The following is a 21,799-nucleotide window of genomic DNA, read 5'->3' as shown; positions in this document are numbered from 1 at the left end:
CTCTTATTGGAATGCTGTCCCATTGGAAGCTGCTGTAGAACGAACAGTTGCTCGTCCAAAAAAAAAAAATGAATTTCACACGAGAAAACTCCACAATGCCCTCATACCTCTTTGTACTGACCCCTCCGATAGAACAACAACTGACAGGGGTTCAACACCTTGCCCGTTTCAAAGCTAATCTGTATTTAGGTAGAACTAAATCCGGATGGTAATGTACCAGCCTAAGGATGGCCTGTTAGAACGCCAAGTGCCTTAAGGTGTATGGGCAATTGTAAGGAATTTTTACCAGAAGGATAGCAAAATTTAACTGAGCAAAAGAAGGAAATATCGTATAATTAAAAGAATATCTTACTTAATATTTTTTATCTCACAAATTTGCTGTCGTAATTGATCTGCATTCAAGAACTCTTTAAGCGTTACTCCATAACCGGTACCTGCCCCAATCCCTTTACTGCACAGTTCGATTTTCTCCAATTTCCTCCCAATCCTAACGCCCATTCGTATCAGCAAAATGGAAAACAACCGTCCAACCATCAAAACCGTCGTTACTCGTTTGCGATATTGTGCGCGGCAAAGCGTTCATTGTGCGGTGAAACAATGCGGACAATGCGCTCCACAAGCAGCGCGCTTGCACCACCGCACAAGGGAAAAGTGCATTGTAAAACTTTCCATTCAACTCCGGGTGTCAATCGGCACAAAATTGGCGCGTGCAATAATGTCAACCGAAAGTACACACATTCGGGCTTAACGTTTTACCGGAGGCCATGTTTCTGGCAGGCCAGAAGTGGAGGCGGGTCATTGTTAGTGTTGTCACCATCGTCTCAATAGGACGGTTGGGCGGATTATGGATCATTTTTAACTGCATTACCTTGGTGCCTTTTTTTTGCCGGTGCGCCCATTTAGACGTACCAGAATGTCATCCATTAGGTGAATGAATTGTCAAATTGTGCGGTACATTAATTGTGAAACGATTCTATAGGTCGTCGATGTGTGCAGGCAGACTCGTTTGCTTGTGTTTAATCACCTTCAAAACGGACTCATTATTCAAATAGGTACATGTGTTTTTTTATTATTAAATAATTTCACCTGATTCTGATAAGATATTGCATGTTTTGATTGCTAGTCAATCACTTGAGCATGCGAGCACGCGATCGAGAGGCTGGGCACAAACACTACAGCGACAGAGATATATTTATGTAAATTAAACACATAATGCCCTATCTTCCACTTCACGCTGAAGCACCATTGAATGTACTCAGCACCGAATTACAAGTATTATTTGCCGGCACACAAAACAAAAATTCGCTACAACAGGCCCAAAACAGTTGCAAGGGGGAATAGAGTCAACAAGATGTTTCCCCTTTTTTTGCTGCCTGCCATTTGTAAGACAGAACCGCGTCTGCCGAACTGTTTTCGTTAGCGAAAGGTTAGCAGAAACAATTTTGCTCCCGCACCCTAAACGGGCCAGGCGAACGATTGTGTCCGTTGTGCGGTGGGTGCATGTTTTGGTACACGGTGTAATAAACACATTTGGGTTGAGTTGATTACAGGCCGGAGCCGAGGGGACTGTACGGTCCGGTACGACATTAATAAAGACATTTGTTTCTGTTACCATTCGGGGTTACCCACGCGAGAGTGCTCGCGTGGTGGTCATCGGGTGGGAAAATGTATATACATACCAACGTGCTTGCCCCTTGCTCATCCTCCGGAGCACATGGCTGAGCTTAATTACCATAAATTAAAAATTGATAATTCTTGCGCCTTTTTTGTGGTGTGGCTGCAAGTCTAGCTTGGGACTCTTGGTGGGTGAAAGCATTTATTTATCATCGTGTCGCGTTGCGATGTTTTGATGAGCGAAGATGTTTTGACATCTTGACATTTATATGCATTTTAATGAAGATATGTAAACATTGCGTAAGAGAGCTATATGAGGAAGAATTAGTTAAAATTAGATTAATTGAAATGAAAAACGAGTTTAAATTTACAGAGGTTTTTGTAATACTTTGCTGTAGCTATTCAATAACAATATTTTTCGTAGAATTGAACCGGTAAATTTGATTCAGATTCGAAAACCTTGATGAAGCTTCGAACTGAATGAATCTGAATCTCAATTCTATAGAGCCAGGAATCCTTTAAGATTTATGAATCATCCAGGATTAGTGACCTTCAAGGAGCTTGTCCACTACGGAGTCGCCCCTCCTTGCCTAAGTACCATTTTGGTTAGGGCCTCTAAAGACCACCACTGCTCTGAGGATTCATGAATCTTTTGAGAGTCAATAACTGACTCCAATGACTACTCGATTCATATGAATAATTCTTCTCGAACGACAATCTGGATGATTAGAAATCGAAAATCGGGATGAATCTTCGAACTGAATGAATCTCGAATCTTTATTCTATAGATCCATGAATCCTTCAAGATTCATGAGTCATCCAGGATTAATTAACTCTAAGGAGCTCGTCCGCTACGGAGTCCCTAACTACCATTTCGCTTAGAATCTCTAAAGACCGCCAATTTGAAGAATCTTGAATCTTTTGAGAGTCAATATCTAACTCCAATGACTTCTCGCTTAAGATTCATATGAATAACTCTTCTCAAAAAATTCATTAAGCACAACCCTAGTCAAAAACATAAGACCTACGGTTCCGCGATCAATGTATCATTTATCGGTGTGATCCTCAGACACTTCGTGGATCCTTTAAGCAGAGTAGATAAAACTATTATAATGTTTTAAAGAGCATTAATGTAAATAAAAAACAGTATCCCATACTTCGGTCCGATTGAATCATCTCAAAATAAGAAGATTTCATCAAATTCCATCCCGATGACTCGACGGCCATACGCGAGTTCCCAAATCGCACAATGGGAATCTTCCAATCGGGTTTCAAGTATATTAACCACTCGAGGATGCTAGAAAGGCCAAAAGGAGAGTAAATTAAAAATGAATAATATCATCCAACTGTTTATTTGGCAAAAACAACTCACACTCGGGGGATGAAAAAAATACCCAGTCTCACCCGGTTTGCATAGATCGGACTGCTTCCCACCTTTAGACTACTGTGTCTTGCTTCCCTAAAACCGTTACTAATTGAATTTGCATACGGTTCCGCAGCCACTTCGACATTCGGATGGTACATTCCACACTGCGCACCTCAACGTCCCACCCGCAACCTCAACCTTTTATATTCCGCCCGTGTTTTTGGGAGCAAGCATGTTCTAACGTCGCGCCATCACCCCTCCCACCGTCATTGGTAACCCGGGTCTGGCATCTTTCATTCCAAAAGGGTACACCGGTAGTGTTTTCCCGGGGTTTAGGCATCGCTCAAGCCGTACGCACTCAGTTGCGCTATCCCGCCAGCCAGTTGACGGGGGCCGGTTTGATATCGATTTCGGTGGACATGATGCGTAACGGTTGTTGGTCCTGCGCCGTCGGTCCATCCCGTAGCAGTTCGTTGGGTTAGGGTGCTACCGAGCACCGGGCTGCTAGTGATGCTTAAAGTACACACACACACACACACGTACAATTCTGGCATTCGATTCTGCCGCCTGCGAACTGAGGCTGCGAAATTCGTTTCCGCAAATCATACGACCAACAATCTGCACGCCACAAACGGCAACGCTTGCCACCATAAATTCCACACATTCTCGAAAGGTTGAACCCCGGCATAAGGGGGTAGGATGGACAAAATGTCCTTTCGCGTGGTGTTTTCCCTTTACTGAGGTTTGTTCTTCTTACCGCTGGAAAAATGCTGACTTTAAAACTATTATGACATTTGGGTGAATTATTACCTTCCAACCCTGGTTTTGGTGGTCGATGAAGAATAGCATTGTAAATTTACATGTACTCTACACGCCTGCTATTGCGTATTGCAATTTCTTACCCAACCGTCAGTTCCGAATCGTAGTTCGCTATCTTTCTTGGCATTTTGGGGTTGGGTTTTCGTGTTGCTTGTCTCGCGAAATCCTCGACTTCCTTTCGCGTAACAATTTCGCATCAACACGTTGCAGGCACAAGATTTATCGATTTCCTTAAAGCGAAGAGTGTGCGCGACGCGACCCCCGCGGAAGAAGGTGTCGTCTAAATGAAGGCAATATTTTAACCAACTTTTCTCACTAGTGAGCTCGTGAAGCGAGTGGTTTATTTGTCTACGGGCTAGCTAGTAAATGGTGGATTATTTTAACACATCGATTGGATCAAAACAGATTTTCGGAAAACTCTAGTAAAATGTTTGTTTTTTTTTTGTTCTAAATAATTTCAGGTGTACTCGTTCGATGTTACAGATTTTGAATAGACGGCAGATTGAAGCAGATTTTTGGAAACCATCTCTACTGGTGAAACTGTGAAGTGTACTAACCATCATGGGACATTTGCGAAACAAGCAACGCCGGAATCAGGCAAAGGAGGCAGCATTGCAGCGAGAGGAACGGTTGCGACGGTTGGAAGAAATGGATCTGGAAAATATGGTGAGTTGAAGTTTGATTCATTCATACTTCTTGTTCTTTAATGCTTTAAGTTCTTATTGTTATTTAAGAATTTTATAATATTATAATATGAGCGATTGCTATAATTCTTTATTACAGCCAGAGAGGTCTTATTTAGTACAAATAGTACTAAATGTTAAGCGAATTTAATGTTTCTTTTCACTCTTTTACAATAAGAATTGCTCATTTTCAGCATTATTTCATTTTATTCACACTCATTTACTGTCCTAATTGCATTGAATCCAGAGAGAAATAGTCCCGGCGTGTGAAAACTGACAATGCTAGTACTAAAAACACTTAGTACATACTTTGTGCTTTACTTTTATATTTACCTTTTGGAATTAGTGCTTTACGAGTCACTCACAGTGAGTGGCACAATGACCAACTCACTCATTCATACTGATTCAATGTGCACCTCACCATTCGCCTCGATGGGGTGTACTAAAAATCGATGGACACTCTTACCGAAGAGCTGACAAACATAATTTTAATTTACAATGTCCAATCGTGCTTAAGTGCTTTAGTAAAGTGGTATAACTCACATAGCCTTTATTGATAGCTGCTGTTTCACACAGTCAGCACTGCGGGACACTTGATTTTGTGTGTGTACGGAAAGACGCGGTTCGCTTTGACCTACCGCGCAACAAACGCAAAACAAAAGGATAGGCCACGTGCCCTGTGACGGCTGTAGATTTGTGGCTGTCGTTGCGTTGTTGCAATATGGTTCCCCTTTTTTCGCTAGATAATGCCTTCCGCTGAGATCACAAGAACTGAAACGGTTTAATGGTGAAATTCTAAAGACAGTATCCTATCGTCACCTCACACTTATGCAACACGGTACACGGCGTTTGCCGATTGCTTTGTTATTCACAACACCTTTTCCACCGCGAGATGTGTTGCTAAAGGCGGTGGGTGAAAAGATTTACGATTCTTTTATGCACAGGGTGTTTGAGTTCTTTGGTGCTTTATAGCAAATAGTCGGGACACTCACATAACATAACAGGCGTGTAAGAGATAAGGTAGTAATTATCGCAACAACTAACAACCCAAAGATCGTGTGGGACTAAGATCGTTCATTTTCAATTAGGACGATATTTCAATCTAGTTTCAATCCAACTACCTTCATTTAACTATCTACACCACGTGAATTATCCCGGCACTCAACGGCAATCGGAGTGAGCAAATTAAATCATTTGTTTTTATTGTGCTAACTTATCACATTACACCGGCGGGGCCGTGGTTCGCACACAACCGAGCCCATTAGGACAGACCGTCCCTGACGAACGGGCGGTCCCACTCCTCGAGGCCGCCTCGCCGGGCCGGAAAACTTCCGGAAAACAGGGAACAGAGGTTTGCGCTACGCGGTAAAGGCGTTCAACGCCTACTTTCCCCCCCCCCCTTCCCCCCGCCCACACCCACAAGTCAAGTGCTGCAACCCGAGAATCTTTCACACCGTGTGGCGTGGGCACTTCTCGGATTTCATCGGATTGGTGTTTTTGTTTGTGCTCGCAAGGGTATCAAACCTTCAGCAATCCGATCGGCACGCTAGCGCGCGCGCGGGTGGTTTTTGCGGTGTACATCGGCAACCCCAGCAAACCCTCCCCGAGCAAAACCCCCCAGCAGGAATCACGCACCCGTCTCAATGTGCTCGTCCGTAATACGAGCAGTACCTTTCGAGGTTTTCTTTTGTTTTTCCCTGCCGTGCACAAATTGAAAATAGCTGTTTCCACAGGTGATTTTTGTACGGCCCCTCTTTTGTTGCCGGGATGTGTGTGCGTGTGTGTGTGTGTGTGTGGGATAGGTTGTGGTTCTCCGTTGTCGTAAGTCGAGGGGTTGAAACGGTGTGCGCCACTTTTTAGTACAAGCAATTTGTTGAGACATTTGCTGTACAAGGACGATGGGATAAAGTTCTCAAATAACACTCAGCTTGGTGTGTAATGCTAGGTGGTGTGGACTCGGGAGTACGCCACAATCGTTCGTGGTGGTAATGGATTCCCATTTGAATTCGATTACTTACGCCTAGTGGGTGGGGATGGATTTGTTTATACACGCATAGCAGAAAAATGATTACTTTTCACTAAAATCTGCGATTAAGTTTGAGTAGAATAACTGAAGATTTTTGGACGATACCTCCCACCGATGTTACTTTCGTCCTACCGCGATAACCAACCGAACTCGACTCGGTTAACGTTAGTCAATGTGAGGGGACAGTCCCAAAAAGCCTGCTACCATGGCGATGCTTAGAAACGGTGCAGACGCACAGGAACAATTTCTTTCTGCTACCCAAACCAGGGGACACCAACCAGAAGGACGCAAGCGAAATCGGATAAATGTGTGCATTGATCTAATCTTGATTGTGCCGCCAATTGACAGGAAGGGCGGCAAATGAGCGATGTGAAATGGGTGCCGCACACTACCGAAGGGGATGGCCGCAGGGCTGGTATCAATTTGCGTTAATACGATTTATCAGCGGACAGCGCTGCGGGAGGGAACAGCCAACAGCACGGTAACGGCCGCAGGCGATGGCCGTTTTTGGATAGTGTCAGAAAAGCCGTCAGCAGACGCGGAACAATGCGGATGATCCTGAAGGACCGATAAGCGGATGGTTTCCGGCAGGAGCACATTGTTACAAATGGTTTAGATAAAAAAAGGATAGATAGAAGAGTGCCTCATGTTCGATGAATTTGCTACTTGTATTCTTGTAAAATATGTGTGCGAGATAGTTTGCTATAAAAATTGTTGTACTAAAATACTACTGCTGTACTATGTACTCTGTTTTCAACACGTTCCAATACGCCCGAAGCATCAAACTTCAAAAGTGTGTCCGTCTGCTGCTGGAAGTTCCCGCAATCGTCCATGACAGTGGTTTCCCAAGATCGTATGGCTACGACACAGAATAAACAAGTACTGCAGGTAAAATAGCGGTCCCTTCCCGGCTAACCTCACCCAATTGCGTGTTACTGACAGATAACTCTGAACGGTTTACACAAGTTTTCTTTGGTGAAAACCTCACACGCATGCAAAAGGATGCCATGACTTTTGCAGGGTTACCAGGCTCGACCAGGTTTGAGGTTATCCGTATGAAACCACGTGGCACCCGAGGGGTCACGTGCCGACGATCAACACCTTCAGCCAAGAATCAGATATCCAAGCTGTGCATGTCGGTGCTGACAGGAACACAGCTAACTTACCCCGGTGGTGTATCACTCATTCAAGCGGCCCTTTTTTTCTGCTGGTGCCCTTTTTGTTCCCAACAGCGCCCATGTCCGATGCTGATTCGGCAGATCTAAGTAAGTCACACGAACAAAAGGAACACGAACGACCGACATTTGCCGTCAAAGTTGCTTTCGGGGATGTAATGTTTTCGACTTTATTTAATTAGTTTCATCGACGAAATCTGCCCGGCTCTCAGGCTATTGTCGATTCTTTCATGTTCTACGTTTGTCTATGTGCTCAGTACTCTTTGTGCGAGTGTAAAACATGAGGAACCGGCATTGTAACGGCAATTGGGTAGATCTGTTCCCTTAGTGAGGCTGCAGTGATTATGGTATTTGTTTGTGTTTCTTTTCTGTTGCGAATGTTTTGTGATACTAATTGGATTGGGGCAAAGAACAGCTTCCATCTTTAACTTAGTTCATCTGTATCATGTACTTGTGTGTGAGCTGGTATCAGTTTTAGTTCGTCTTATCTGGAATATCATACAAACGAAATCAAAAGCCAACAAGAGTGAAACACTACAGATGTGCGCACACAAACTACTATCGAGTGTGTGTGTGTGTGTGTGTGTGTGTGTGTGGAAAACATTCCATCGGGGCTGGAAATGGATAACGGAAGCATTCCTTGGATTCCCAGTTGCTTAACACGACCAGTGTCAATATTGAAAGCCACACACTCGCTCTCTGTGCGGCTCACCAGGGGCGAAGCACCACATCCAGCGTGTGTGTGTGTGTGATGTTAGACGAGCAAAGGTTTGGAAGGTATTGAATTCCACACTAATGCGAATATTTCAGCTTTGCTCAGGCAGAACGTTTTAGTCGGCCCCCTTTTTCCGATAATTGGCATTGGCATCGTGTAATGCATTTACTATTTAAATGGCGGCTTGTGCAATGTGATGGAGTCATGGAGGAAGCACCTTTTGATGGCTACATACGAACGATACGAACCTTAAGGTTGATTGCATCTGCATACTGACCTGAGACTATCGACAGTTTTGTTACGTGATGTATTGAACGTCAAGCTATTGAGGTTTGATGGCAAAGGAAAATATTGCTTCATAATTGTAGAGCTTATTTTTGTTCCAAGAGAGTCTGAATCTGAATCTCTATTTGAAAGATTCGTGAATTATCCCAGATATATGACCTCCATGTAGGAGTTTGTTCCTCCACCTCCAACTAGTTTAATACCATTCCACTGTAGACCTCCAAGGGACATGATCCGCCACAGCTCTGAGGATTCATGAGGAATCTTTCGACAGTCGATTCCTGATTTAAATGACTCCTCACTAAAGATTCATAAGAATGACTCTTCTCAAAAGATTCTTTAAGCACAACACTACAGTAGACCACCTCTTAGCAGGATCAATTCTGATTGTTTGGAGGATATATACAAATTTGTAGAGCGAAATGATTCTTGCTGTACGTCTCATGCATTGCCAAGGAGTGATTGGACTCCTCTGTCTTTCAGAGTCTTACCACAAAGACTTATTTGATTTAAGACTTGCAAGACCAGGATGAGATTTACTATTGGACTTCAAAACCTTAATTAATGGCAAGAAGATATAGCTAAACTTGACAGTTTACTTAAATTTTGCCCAGAATGTTATCCAGAAGTTCCAGAAAACCTTTGTACCTGTTGGGTAATGTTGACATTGCTATTATTTCTCTATTTACAACATTGAATTTTGTTAAAACGATAAGAACTCAATAGGTTTCACAAAGAACAAGAATTCATATTAGCAAAAAGGATACGATCTTAACCAACTTCATTGCCTGTTGCAACTTTAAACTTGGCGCAACGTCACCTATCAGACCCACAGGCGCCACACACCACCTTTAATACATTAAACACACCCGAACAACAATGGAACCACCAGCACCGAGTCGCGCTGTCCTTGCCCAAAATTACATTATTAAACAATCTTAAACCCTTCCTCCCCAGCGGGTCCAACGTCCAAACACACCTTTTCGAGTACGAGAGTTTCGCACTGCACCTGTCAACAATGTGGCAAACTTACCGCACTGCCCTCAGGGTACATTGGACAGCTACTGCGCGACAGTGCGGGTGTAGCATTCATTGTCGTTCGCAAAGAAGCTCAGGCTGCATTTGCACCGGGTACGCCCGAAAGCACCGGGTGAAGGGTTTTGTTACCCATTATGTTCCCGGGGCGAACAATGTAAAATCGATTATGCTGCAGCAACATTGTTACGCCGGTGGTTGCGAAACGTACCGTGCCGGCAAGCGAGTTTTGCAAATTTAACAATGCCATTGTCGTTCATTGGTCCGACTTCTTCCCTGGTGCCCACAGCACTCAGCCATCCGCTGCTGGTTCGGGAGTCAGTGTATGTTTTTTTTCTCTCTCTCTTTGTTAGTTCTTTGTCAATCCACGCTATTCAACCCGGGAGCCCGTTTCTACCGAAAACCGGAACGCAAAGCGCCCGCGAAGAATTGAGCGACAAGGATCCTCAAGTGTCAACACTTGAACGGGGTTTTTTACAGTGTACAGCAAAGCACGAAAGCACCATCAAACAACCGAAACAACACGGACACGCTTAGCACGCTGCTCACAATTCGTGAAAAGCGTTCCCTGGTACCGCTTCGCAGTCCGCGAAGTTTGCGTTCGTGCGAGGTAGAATTTGGTTTGGCCCTACCCATTGGACCATCCGGCATGGCCCTTAACCGGAAGTTGCCGTGTGGCGGCTTTTAACAAGCTGCTTAATTGGAAAAGTTCCAACAAAATCGGGCGAAAGTCGTATATTCCGTTTTGCCGCCACTTGCCACCTTTACCTTTTAGCAAAACACTGATCTTTCCATCCGATTCTGGGGGGATATAAAAGCGGCAAGCAGTAAAGTTTCCGTGTCTACGCCAAGATGCTCCATCTTTCTTCGTTCTTTTTGCTGGCGTTTTTTTTTGTTGTAATGGATGCATTCAGGCGCTGGTTTGGCGCTGGCAGCAACGCCAAATGGTCGATACTTTAACGGTAAATGGCGATAAATTTCATTAAAGTGACACTAAATTACCGGACGGTGGCCGGAAAAATCTGAAGTACCTCCACGTCCTGAGTGACTTTAGTTGGTTTGGTGATGCCGTTTATAATGGAGTTGCAAAAAATATTTTTTTTAAATACATTAAAATTAACGATGGGTTACAAAGCCCGGCCGGTTAGATGTGGTGTGCCCGATAGAAGCGTAAACATGTGCTCTGGTGATTCTAGATGCTACCACCTAGAACTTTACCTGAGGAGAACAGCATCGAAAGTAAGTGAAGTAATTCTCCAACTGTTCCAAAGTTTGAATGTTAAAAGCAGCTATTTAAAACCATCGTATAACACCACCTACTCGCTGTTTCGTAAAAGATCACATAACAATCAACTCCAAACCGACCAGATCACCGGCGTAATGGAGTAAATGTTTCGGAATTCGTGCAAGTCGCAGCATCCATTGCCACCTGCAGCGTTGCAGTACTGCAGCTGTACCAACGTTTATCCCGCTGGGTCGTCAGCAAGGGCCTTTATCGTTCGGTGGTGTTCTTTCTTTCCTCTCAGGCCTTTTAAACGTACTTTGAATGGGGTGCACAAGCAATACAAAGGAGGAACGCACAGAATGGACAGTAAAAGATACAATTAAGCAAAAATCTCTCATAAGCCGTAGGAGAACGCGTTCCAGCCAACGTCGCCTGTCAACGTGTCAATTTTGCACCGAGAGGTAAAGGAAGAGGAACAAAAACATCATGAAAAACAGTATTATTTTGATATCGTATAAAAACCTGCCACCAAAAAAAAAACCTGTCCTCTCCCAGGGAGAGACACACAACGCATCAGTAGGTGCAGCAGAACGGATTATTTCTTTCCTTCATTTACTGTCCCATTTTTGATTTAATAAATTATGTTGCATTTATCCCGTCTCTTATTAGCGAAGAATATTTATAATTACTACAAAACGTAATGAAAATGAACATGTTGCAGAATAGCACATCAACAATGATTAGAACGCAGGTACGACTTTGCTCTAATGATCAGTTGTCGGTTGTCAACACCGGCCCAACCGATTTGGCTGACAGAGTGTCAGAGCCTCCAGCAGGAGACACCTCCTTGTCGCGGTCCATAGTTCGGTTTATTACGGGCGGGACACACGAGAACCTTTCAATTCCCATGATGTTGCCCTCGATCCAACGCCTCCAACCAATGTCCAGTGTCTCCATCAGCCTCCATGTCTCCATCTTCTGGCTGACAGGCACGGTACGAGTGGTCGCAAACGAATGTACAGCACGCAGAGATATCAAATAACCGTTCGCCGTAATGTCTTGTTATTTGCCTGAGGTCTTCAAACGAAAGCGAATTTTGACGTCAGTTATGGGTATTGCCAGTGTCAGTACCACCCAACGTGACAATTGATACGTACTCGGACAGCTTCTAAAACGTCTTGCGTTAACATTCTTGCAGGCATTATGAAGGTTTTTTGCCGTTATGCAAGCATTGGCCTAATTACAAAGAATGGAACACTAGAGATTCGAGAAACGATCGTATCGGTGAATGGTACAGCAAATAAGACTCATTAAAGAATAAGATATAATGAAATTTAATTATATTAATATTTTCAGAATTACAATCTTCACAAAATTCCCCCAAAACACCAGCGTCATTGCTTTGAGACATGATGCACTCAGGTTTTACACTCCTTTTGTCTCTGGATTTGTGTGGATTTTAGTAATTTTAATTTTAATTCCTATTAAAATAATTCTTTGTAACATTTTAGAGAGTAGTTAACATACTAAAAAGTCTTTTACTCTTACCATTCGGCCTTAAATTCCCATTTGATCCACTAGTAACGAGCTTTTATTCCGTTACAAATTCAAATTCAAATAATGTTCGAACTTCGAACAGCAGTACCGAGAAAAAAGAAGGCGGAGTCAAGTCGATCGAAAACCCATACTACGGGCGAATAAGTTCCACTTTTGGCCAAAATGCACTTTGGGAGTGCTGCTTGGCCAAAACCGGGAGAATCTTCCGCACTGACATATGTCAAATCGTCATTCTTCGTAATGTCATTCATAGATGTCATCATACCTAGCCACGTCGAAACCGTGTTTTCATGTTGGTGCTGAATTTTGGGAAAAATCCTGTGTTAAACTGTTCGTGAACGTAGTACAATTATCCGAAAATGGTTAGTAAGCTTCTAGCGGATCGATTGTTGCACGATTTGCAAATGCTGTTCGTGCGCATTTGGCGTGTTTCTTTTAATATGATACTCCAACCCAACCCAACCCGGTGACTTACACAATGAAAGAGGCCGAAATGGATGGCTGCAAAAGTGGCAAAGATTGCTTCGTTGATGCAATGTACTCATACGTGTGATTTGTGTGAAAATCTGCCTATATTTGCTACTAACACGACCAATCTAATGGGCCGTAATGCCAAAACCGTTTAGTGACCGTCTGTACCACTCCATCCGAATCAAAAATTGACCTCAAAAGTGAAGACATCGTCATCACTTTTGCCGGAACATGCTCCCTGAATGATGTTGTTGTCGAGTGTGATAAGTGATGTGGAAATATGTTGGATTCCGTCAACCATCCGATGGACTGTTTTTCGATGCTGTTTATATGCTAGTGCTTCTCTGTATGTTTACGGTGTATGGTTGCACGGATGGTGATGGGTGATGAGAAGCACACAAACATACAGTGTGACAGTGAAAATCATAATTACGTGGTCACTATTAGAATCGTTCCAATTTATCGCAGCGTCTAGGATGGTTGTGAAATCTTTTCTTATTCTTGTTAAAATGACTATGCCACTAATTTTATGGTTGTTAAATCTTTACTCCATGTAAAAAACATTCGTAATTCGGACTGCATCAATGACGTGTTGTCGTTGTGAGTAAATGCACCGTCGGCACTTTTCTTATTGAACTCGTCCTGACTGAATATGTGGCATGTTTCTTTCCAATCATACGTGCATTGCACTATAGATGATTACTTTGATCAAGAAAACTATTAATTCTTATTTACCCATAAGTTATTACACTGATGAGTTAAAATACACAGCCGGACTTCCCGGAGTTTGCAAAACACGCACTCATAAATTTAGCTTTTGATTAAACATTCTTTTTCTGTTTTCCTTCTCTTCCACACAAACGCACACAGCCACTAAGGTTGGACATCAAAAGAAGGCTAACGTCGCGGTCGGACCGAGTAAAATCGGTTGATCTGCACCCGACGGAACCATGGATGCTATGCGCCTTGTACAATGGCCACGTGCACGTGATGAACTACGAAAACCAACAGCTGGTAAAAGATTTCGAAGTCTGTGATCTGCCGGTACGGTGCGCCCGTTTTGTAGCCCGCAAGAACTGGATCCTTACCGGTTCCGACGACATGCAGGTGCGCGTGTTCAATTACAACACCCTCGAGAAGGTGCACTCGTTCGAGGCGCACACTGATTACGTCCGATGCATTGCGGTCCACCCAACGCAGCCGCTTATTCTTACGTGCAGTGGTAAGTGCAATTACAACTCCCTTCGAGCTAAAACCGGTGTGAAAGAATCCCGGTAAAAGAATGTGTTATAATACGCGTCGGGTTTCGTTTTTGCAGATGACATGTTGGTGAAGCTGTGGAACTGGGAAAAGATGTGGGCGGTACAGCGCGTCTTCGAGGGCCACACGCACTACGTCATGCAGGTCGTGTTTAATCCGAAAGATAACAACACATTCGCCAGTGCATCGCTTGACCGTACGGTGAAAGTGTGGCAGCTGGGATCGAACGTTCCCAACTTCACGCTCGAAGGCCACGAGAAGGGTGTAAACTGTGTGGATTATTATCATGGCGGTGACAAACCGTACCTCATTTCGGGGGCTGACGATCGGCTGGTGAAAATCTGGGACTACCAGAACAAAACCTGTGTCCAAACGCTCGAAGGGCACGCACAGAACGTTTCAGCCGTTTACTTCCATCCGGAGCTTCCGATTCTGCTCACGGGTTCGGAGGATGGTACAATCCGGATTTGGCATTCGGGCACTTACCGACTGGAAACGTCGCTAAATTATGGTTTTGAACGGGTGTGGACGATTGCTTGCATGCGTGGCACAAACAACGTGGCGTTAGGGTATGTTGTAATGCTTTTCATTTTTTGTTTTTGTCAATCTGCCCTTGTGTGTGCATTTAAACTATGCATCGCAATGCAAAATCTGGTTGTAACACTGCTGGCATCATTCTCTCTTCCCATGCTGCTGTATAGCTACGACGAAGGTTCCATCATTATAAAGGTTGGCCGCGAGGAACCCGCCATGTCGATGGATGTGAACGGAGGCAAAATCGTATGGGCTAGACACTCCGAAATGCAGCAAGTTAATCTGAAAGCACTCCCAGAAGGTAAGTGGTGAAAGGTTGAGCGTGAGGGCAAACGTTTCCCGTCCGCACGGTGTTGCCGTACAAATCACGGGGTCCAAGGGTAAAAGTGAAATAACGCATAACGATAAAAGATTCCAGCAACATTTATTTGTACCATTCTTCATCATGTACGACGTAGAAAATGCACTTTTGTGTTTTATTTTCCGTACAGATGATATCCGGAAGTAACAATCAGACATCAGAACTGAGAATATGTCGCCTTTAGCATTCCCTCTCCCTATCCTAAAAACGGAACTCATCTCCATTAGAATGATTAAACACCCAACTCTCCCCTCTATCCTTGTGATGTACGCGAATCGAGTGCAAAAGGGTTGAACCTGAGTGCGAGAGGTCAGAACGACAGGCCTTTTTCCGTATTTATCAGTGCACACCAGGCATTCCCAGGCACCAGGCTCTGACACTCCTATGTTGCCCCCTACATACCCTTTATGTTGCCATTGTGTTTCGAGCGGAAGTGCAAGTGCAAGTGCATTTTAGAAGTTAAATTCCCGAATGCTTCACATCTCATTAGCGTAATTGATGTGGGATATTATGTGTTTTTTTTGCATTTGTTAGCATTTTGGAAACAAGGAACTACTGTATTGTTATGGAAATGTTTTTATATTCAACCAAGATAGCCAAGATTTTGTTTTTGCAAGGCTTGAATTTAGAAAAATGAACTGATTTTTGAGATTTGTCATACGAGTTCCTGGGCAACTAGTGGTAAATCAAGAATTGTTATGTATTTATTAGTCTTATTTCCAACAGTTAACTACACAAACAGTAAGGCTTCTCCTTTAACAGCTATATTCGTAATGCAGTCGCATCGCAGGGAAGAAGTTTTACACGGGGAGATATATTATGTGTCCGTCGGATATAATTGATCTGGGATCTATTATATCTTCTACCCTCTGGTAGTGTCAAACGGAAGTCCTGTGTGTCCAACAGTTAACATCGCATTTTCGAATCTAAAGATGAAGATCGATTGAAAATCGATTGGTCTCTTCGCTTCCATTTAAAATTGAGGCAATTAGTCAAACAGTGACTTTACTATGTAGAAGTATTAGTAAATTCCGGTCGCATATGATCAACAGGCAATTACCTCAAAGACTGTCACCCCGTCGTAAAGGCACTCAGATGCAATGCAATATACTGTTTAGGGCAATCGCCCTAATAGGTCACGAAAAAGTTTAGCTAATATTTTTTTTCGTTGGCCTGTGCTACAGTTCTGGCCAATCTGTTTTCATGAACTAAATTGCCTGCTTTCTAACATTAATAGACTTGTTAACCAGATTGCATGGAAAGTGGTTTGCAGGAGGAAACAAAAGTGCAGTCAAAACCGTGGTGCGATATCTAGAACAATCACAGTTCGATGCTAATGTTGCAAATGAATAATTCAAAATACAGTCTTTGCCTAACAAACGTCCAAACATCAGACAAAAAGCGTTGGCTTTAATCGATTACGTTGAGTATATTTTCATTCTCCCATTTTCCTTCTTCACTAACACAGGAACAGAAATCAAGGACGGTGAACGGCTGCCGGTAGCGGTTAAGGACATGGGTGCATGCGAAATTTATCCACAAACAATTGCCCACAACCCTAACGGAAGGTAAGGTTTCGGGATTTCTCTCCCCCCTTCTGATTAGCACGCATATTTCGGTACCTCAAGTGCGGGAACTTCACAACTCAACCGCACCGTTTGGTGTCTGTCTGCTTCATTCGTTCAACAGGTTTGTGGTGGTGTGCGGTGACGGTGAATACATCATCTACACGTCGATGGCCCTACGCAATAAAGCATTCGGTTCCGCGCAGGAGTTTGTGTGGGCATCGGAAAACAGCGAGTATGCAGTGCGTGAATCGAGCGGCACGGTGAAGCTGTTCCGTAACTTTAAGGAACGCAAAAGCTTCACCCCGGACTACGGTGCAGAAGGTAAGCCACGGGGACCGGTTTCACGGTAAAAAAATCCACTAAATTCAACGCTGTCGGGGACGATAACACATTGAAATTTGAGAGTAAAGAATGTCCTTTATAGTAGATAACATCAAAAACAAAACAAAAAAAAGCCATAAATTCTCCGCTTGCCGTTTGTCTAAAGCGATCTATTTTCTACTCTTTCCCCCCTTTTCATCGCTGCGAATGCGCTCTGTGTGTTGTACTATGCTACTGTTGTAAAAAAAACCCCGTATTTAACTGTTCCACAGAAGGTACATTCATATATGAGATTCTTTTAATTCTAAAAAGAGCAAATTCTTTGTTGTTACTTGCATGGTTTATGTTGTTGCTTATCGTCAGTAGTTTTGTTTTCATCGTTTTGTTACAACCATATAACTTTTTTTTTGTTATTATTCCTCCCCTTAAACTCGTTTAGGTATCTTTGGTGGGCAGTTGCTTGGTGTGAAAACTTCGTCCGGATTAACGTTTTACGATTGGGAAAATTTGGAGCTAATCAGACGAATCGAAGTGCAGCCAAGGTATGTGTGCAAAGGAAAGCCTTAACAAACAACTACGTCTGGTGACATCTTGTAAACATCTTTTTATCAACTAATCTTCAGGCACGTATTTTGGAATGAAGCCGGCACGCTGGTGTGCTTGGCCACCGAGGATTCATATTTCATACTGAAGGTTGACATCGGCATGATTCAAAATGCTCTTGCTACGAAGCAACAGTTAAATGAAGATGGTATCGAAGAAGCTTTCGATGTACGTATTGCGTGTATGAGCTTGTTCAAATAGTAGTGGGATGAAATATGTTACTAACTGAACCTCTCCTCCCCAAAAGGTTCTGGGCGAAGTGAACGAACTGGTGCGTACCGGTCTCTGGGTGGGCGATTGTTTCATCTACACCAACTCTGTAAACCGAATCAACTACTACGTTGGCGGTGAAATCGTCACTGTTTCGCATCTCGATCGGACCATGTATCTGCTTGGTTACGTGCCGAAAGATAACAGGTAATTTGGAGGGGTTTTTAACTACTCATTATACATGTTTCAATAATTTTTTGCTTATTAATTTCTCTTACCACCAGGCTATATTTGGGCGACAAAGAATTGAACGTGACCAGCTTTGCCCTGCTGCTGTCCGTGCTCGAATACCAGACAGCTGTTATGCGACGCGACTTTGATACGGCGGACCGTGTATTGCCGACCATCCCGAAGGAGCATCGTACCCGGGTGGCCCACTTCCTGGAGATGCAAGGATTCCGCCAGCAGGCGCTACAAGTCTCGATCGATCCGGAGCATCGGTTCGAGCTGGCACTGAAGATAGGCGATCTGGATACGGCCCTAGTGCTGGCCCGTGAATCCGACAGCCCACAGAAATGGAGTCAGCTTGCCGGTATTGCCACCAGCAAGAACAAGTTCGATCTCGTAAAGGAATGCCTGACGAATGCAAACGATTACGGTGGTCTCCTGCTGCTGGCAACCAGCACGGGTAAGCATTTTCATTGCAAATCAAACAGTCGGGCTTTCAAAATAATTGTATTCATTAGCACCCCAAAAACGGGAGAATAACTTTGCGGCCCCGGCAATGGTTCCAAGCGTGCAATAAATTGTCCTGATGAGAAATCAAGCAGTGGTGGCAAGATAAAAGGATAAAACATTGTCACTCCATATTGCATGCTTTGGTGCGCTCGCGAAAGCGATAATGCTAATAATATACAGCACATAAACTGTAATCAAGTTGGACGGTGGGACATTGTTGTGTCGATTGTTTCTAATGCGGAACCAAACGGCGTGCCAATCGCTGGCCGATATTTAGCACTGACAGTGGATTGTATATATATGTGTTTAACATTCCCCTTTCTTGTTTTGCTCCCATTTAATACACGCAGGCGATTCGGACATGTTGCGGAATCTGGGCGAAAATGGTGTCACACAGGGCAAGTTTAACATTTCCTTCCTGTCCATGTTTTTGCTGGGTGATTTAGAGAAATGTCTAGAAATTCTGATTCAAACCAATCGGATACCGGAAGCTGCATTCTTTGCTCGGTGAGTAATGCGACGGTTTCGTGCGTAAAACGGAATTATTCAACATTTCATCCCGTCTTCATAACTGCAGGACGTACTTACCAAGCAAAATTTCACACGTGCTCGACATTTGGCGTACCGAGTTGGCCAAAATCAATGAAAAGGCCGGCCAAAGCTTAGCTGATCCGCAGCAGTATGAGAATCTGTTTCCCGGATTTTACGATTCGGTTAAAACACAGCAATTTCTGCTACCGGAACGAAGCACCCTGCTACCCGCCAATGTCGCTACCAAAGTAATTATTAAATTTTTGACTTTTGGATCATGTTCGGGAGCTTTTTTTTAATGTATATTCATCATTTCAGGTACCACTTAACATTGACCGCACGCCTATCGATGAGATGAAAATGGCGGAAAATGAGGGAAAGTTTGATTACAATCCAAGTGCAAGCAGCGAAGCAATCGTAACGTTAACGAATGGAAACGTTAGCGATAGTGTAAGTAACGCCGTTTGGTTATCGTTACTGTTGTGTTGAATGAATCTTTTGAGCAGAGCCATTCAATGTTTGTCTCTTTCTATAACATTTGTACAGGCCCCATCGGTTTCAAAACATCCCGAACCAACCATCGCGAACAGCGTCAACTCCTCGGACAGCAGTACCACGCAGCTACCACCTGTAAGTGTACCGCCGACGATAAATACCGGTGCGACGGTTGGCAATGTATCGGCAGCGCAAGTCAAACGGAAAAGTTCGCTCGATGATTTCGAGTCGGAAATAGAAGCGTTGATGGATGATAATATTGACACTTCGGTAAGTACGATCGTGATCGTGTCGATGGGGGAGGGGACACCGGACGGAATATGTATAATGATCACGCTTTTCCTTATATCATAGGATGTAAATATAGACGACGTGGAGTTGAGCGATGATTGAGCGTACGGAGCCGGACATTCGCCAATCTCAATAGCCAAGCGGCGGTCACACTGAGACAAGGAAGGTTTAGCAAAAGTATTGTTTTTTTTTTGTTTTTTTTTTACTTCACCCGCGCATCCATAACGTGCAGCAGGAGATGCACTAGTTTGGTGACGTTAAGTCACTGGTAACTAAAAGGTACTAGAACGGCAGAACCACAGGCCACAGCAGCAGCACTATTCTCCGTTATATCTCGAGTTAACGAGGGTATAAACGATTATTATATTCCATTATAAAGCATTGGTACATTTATGTTGTGAGTTGAATCGATCGAAGCCTCGATTAGGATAAAAAGGATGGAAATAAAACCAACAGATCATTGTTCGGGCATAATAGTTATCGGAACAAACCACACGACTTTTCAGGGTAGTTAAACAAGAAACAAGACGACAAGAAGTATGATTTAATTATAAAAATGTTCTCTTTCTTTTCTAGTAAAGTATTCGCCAATGTCTCGTAATGCAATAACAGAAGACATAGTTGAATAGTTTTGCATGTTTGTTTATCAGACATTCTTTATCTGCCACAAAAGCGATAATTTTATAAAACAGTTGTATAGCTTGTCTCAATTAGAGCTTTGTTTTTAGTTCTCAAGCCCGAAAGGAAAAGTTTTGTTTCATTTTGAAGAAACTGTTTGAAGAGAATTGCTGCTTTTGGTGAACATAAGTTCATTGCAACCCAACAATCCACCCATGGCAAGTCGCTTTTGGAAAGTTTCTATCATTCGAAGACGATGTCGGTGGTCAACGCATTTCATCTTGTCACTGTCCATAATTGCGAAACAAAACAATGCAAGGAATGTGGAAGAATTCATATATTTTGCTCAGCGCTAACAGTTCTGCTTACAGTTGCAACATTCCTGAGAAATTAAGTTTGTGAATGGTAGCATTTTGGATTTATCCTTTGTCTGAAAATCTTCCGCATACCCATGAGAGAAGTGGTCCCGAAATAGTTTTTTTCCTTCTTATTTTTGAATTGTTAAGGCTAAAAGGGATGAAAATGTTATACTTTTTCTCGAGGGACTTTATGTAACCGGAACACACACAAACCACTGCAAGTATGTTTGTTCAACACCCTCACTATATCGATATATATAAATAATAACAATTAATTATAAGTAAATATTATAAAACAGGTGGTTTAATTGCAGCTTTTTTGAAAGAAATTTATATCTGATGTATGGTTCTAAAGCGCCTTAAGTATTAAAACCTCCCTAAAAAAAATTAATTCCTTCTTGAAAATTACTCATCTGGAATTCATAAACAGTTTACAAGTCATAAAATGTTCCGCAAACTAGACAGGTGTTTTCTTTCTTATTTATGTACTTATTGTATGTTGCTTACAAAAAAAACTTGTTCGAACTTTTTGCCGCACGCTTTTCCATATGTATTGGTTTATCTGTTTATATCACTCATTAAAAAAACACTGAACAGCTGATACATTCATAGAACGAGAGAGAATATTGCTTTTCTTTCTCTTCCGTATTGCAATTCTATCTCGCGCACGCACACATCCCCATCCAACCTCGCTGAACTGTGCGCAAATGAGCAAAGAGAGAGAGACACACACACACACATGCATCACTCGATTCCTTGTTGTGTGTGTTTTTAACGGTTTATGTTTTCCTTTGTCAAGCGAAGTTAATAAATATCGTTTAGCCTGATAATTAGCCTTGCAAATCTATTTAAACAAACTTTGCTAATTGGACGACACATTCATGCAAAATTGCATACGTTGAGCCTTTTCTGTATTATGCGTGTGGTGGAAAATTAACG

General features: G+C 43.0%; 1 protein-coding gene across 1 annotated transcript; it reads left to right on the top strand.

Annotated features, from left to right (window-relative positions):
- Nucleotides 1–4,360: 4,360 nt before the first annotated feature.
- LOC128716210 (coatomer subunit beta') lies at nt 4,361–19,985 on the top strand. The gene is made up of 15 exons (XM_053811130.1): nt 4,361–4,465; nt 13,842–14,193; nt 14,290–14,800; nt 14,933–15,066; nt 16,595–16,694; nt 16,816–17,015; nt 17,455–17,557; nt 17,639–17,786; nt 17,866–18,035; nt 18,113–18,516; nt 18,917–19,073; nt 19,144–19,345; nt 19,416–19,547; nt 19,644–19,862; nt 19,947–19,985. The coding sequence occupies exons 1-15, from the start codon at nt 4,361–4,363 to the stop codon at nt 19,983–19,985; spliced, it is 2,976 nt and encodes a 991-aa protein (XP_053667105.1).
- The last annotated feature ends 1,814 nt before the right edge of the window (nt 19,986–21,799 follow it).

The sequence above is a fragment of the Anopheles marshallii genome, chromosome 3, assembly GCF_943734725.1.
Source record: "Anopheles marshallii chromosome 3, idAnoMarsDA_429_01, whole genome shotgun sequence".
NCBI lineage: Eukaryota > Metazoa > Arthropoda > Insecta > Diptera > Culicidae > Anopheles > Anopheles marshallii.
Note: the sequence above shows the minus strand (reverse complement) of the source record. Positions and strands in the feature narration are given on the sequence as shown.

Coding starts and splice junctions, on each gene's coding strand:
- LOC128716210 (XM_053811130.1), top strand. CDS start 4,361: ATGGGACATTTGCGAAACAAGCAACGCCGGAATCAGGCAAAGGAGGCA. Junction 16,695..16,815: donor GCCCACAACCCTAACGGAAG/GTAAGGTTTCGG, acceptor TTCGTTCAACAG/GTTTGTGGTGGTGTGCGGTG. Junction 19,548..19,643: donor ATGGAAACGTTAGCGATAGT/GTAAGTAACGCC, acceptor ACATTTGTACAG/GCCCCATCGGTTTCAAAACA.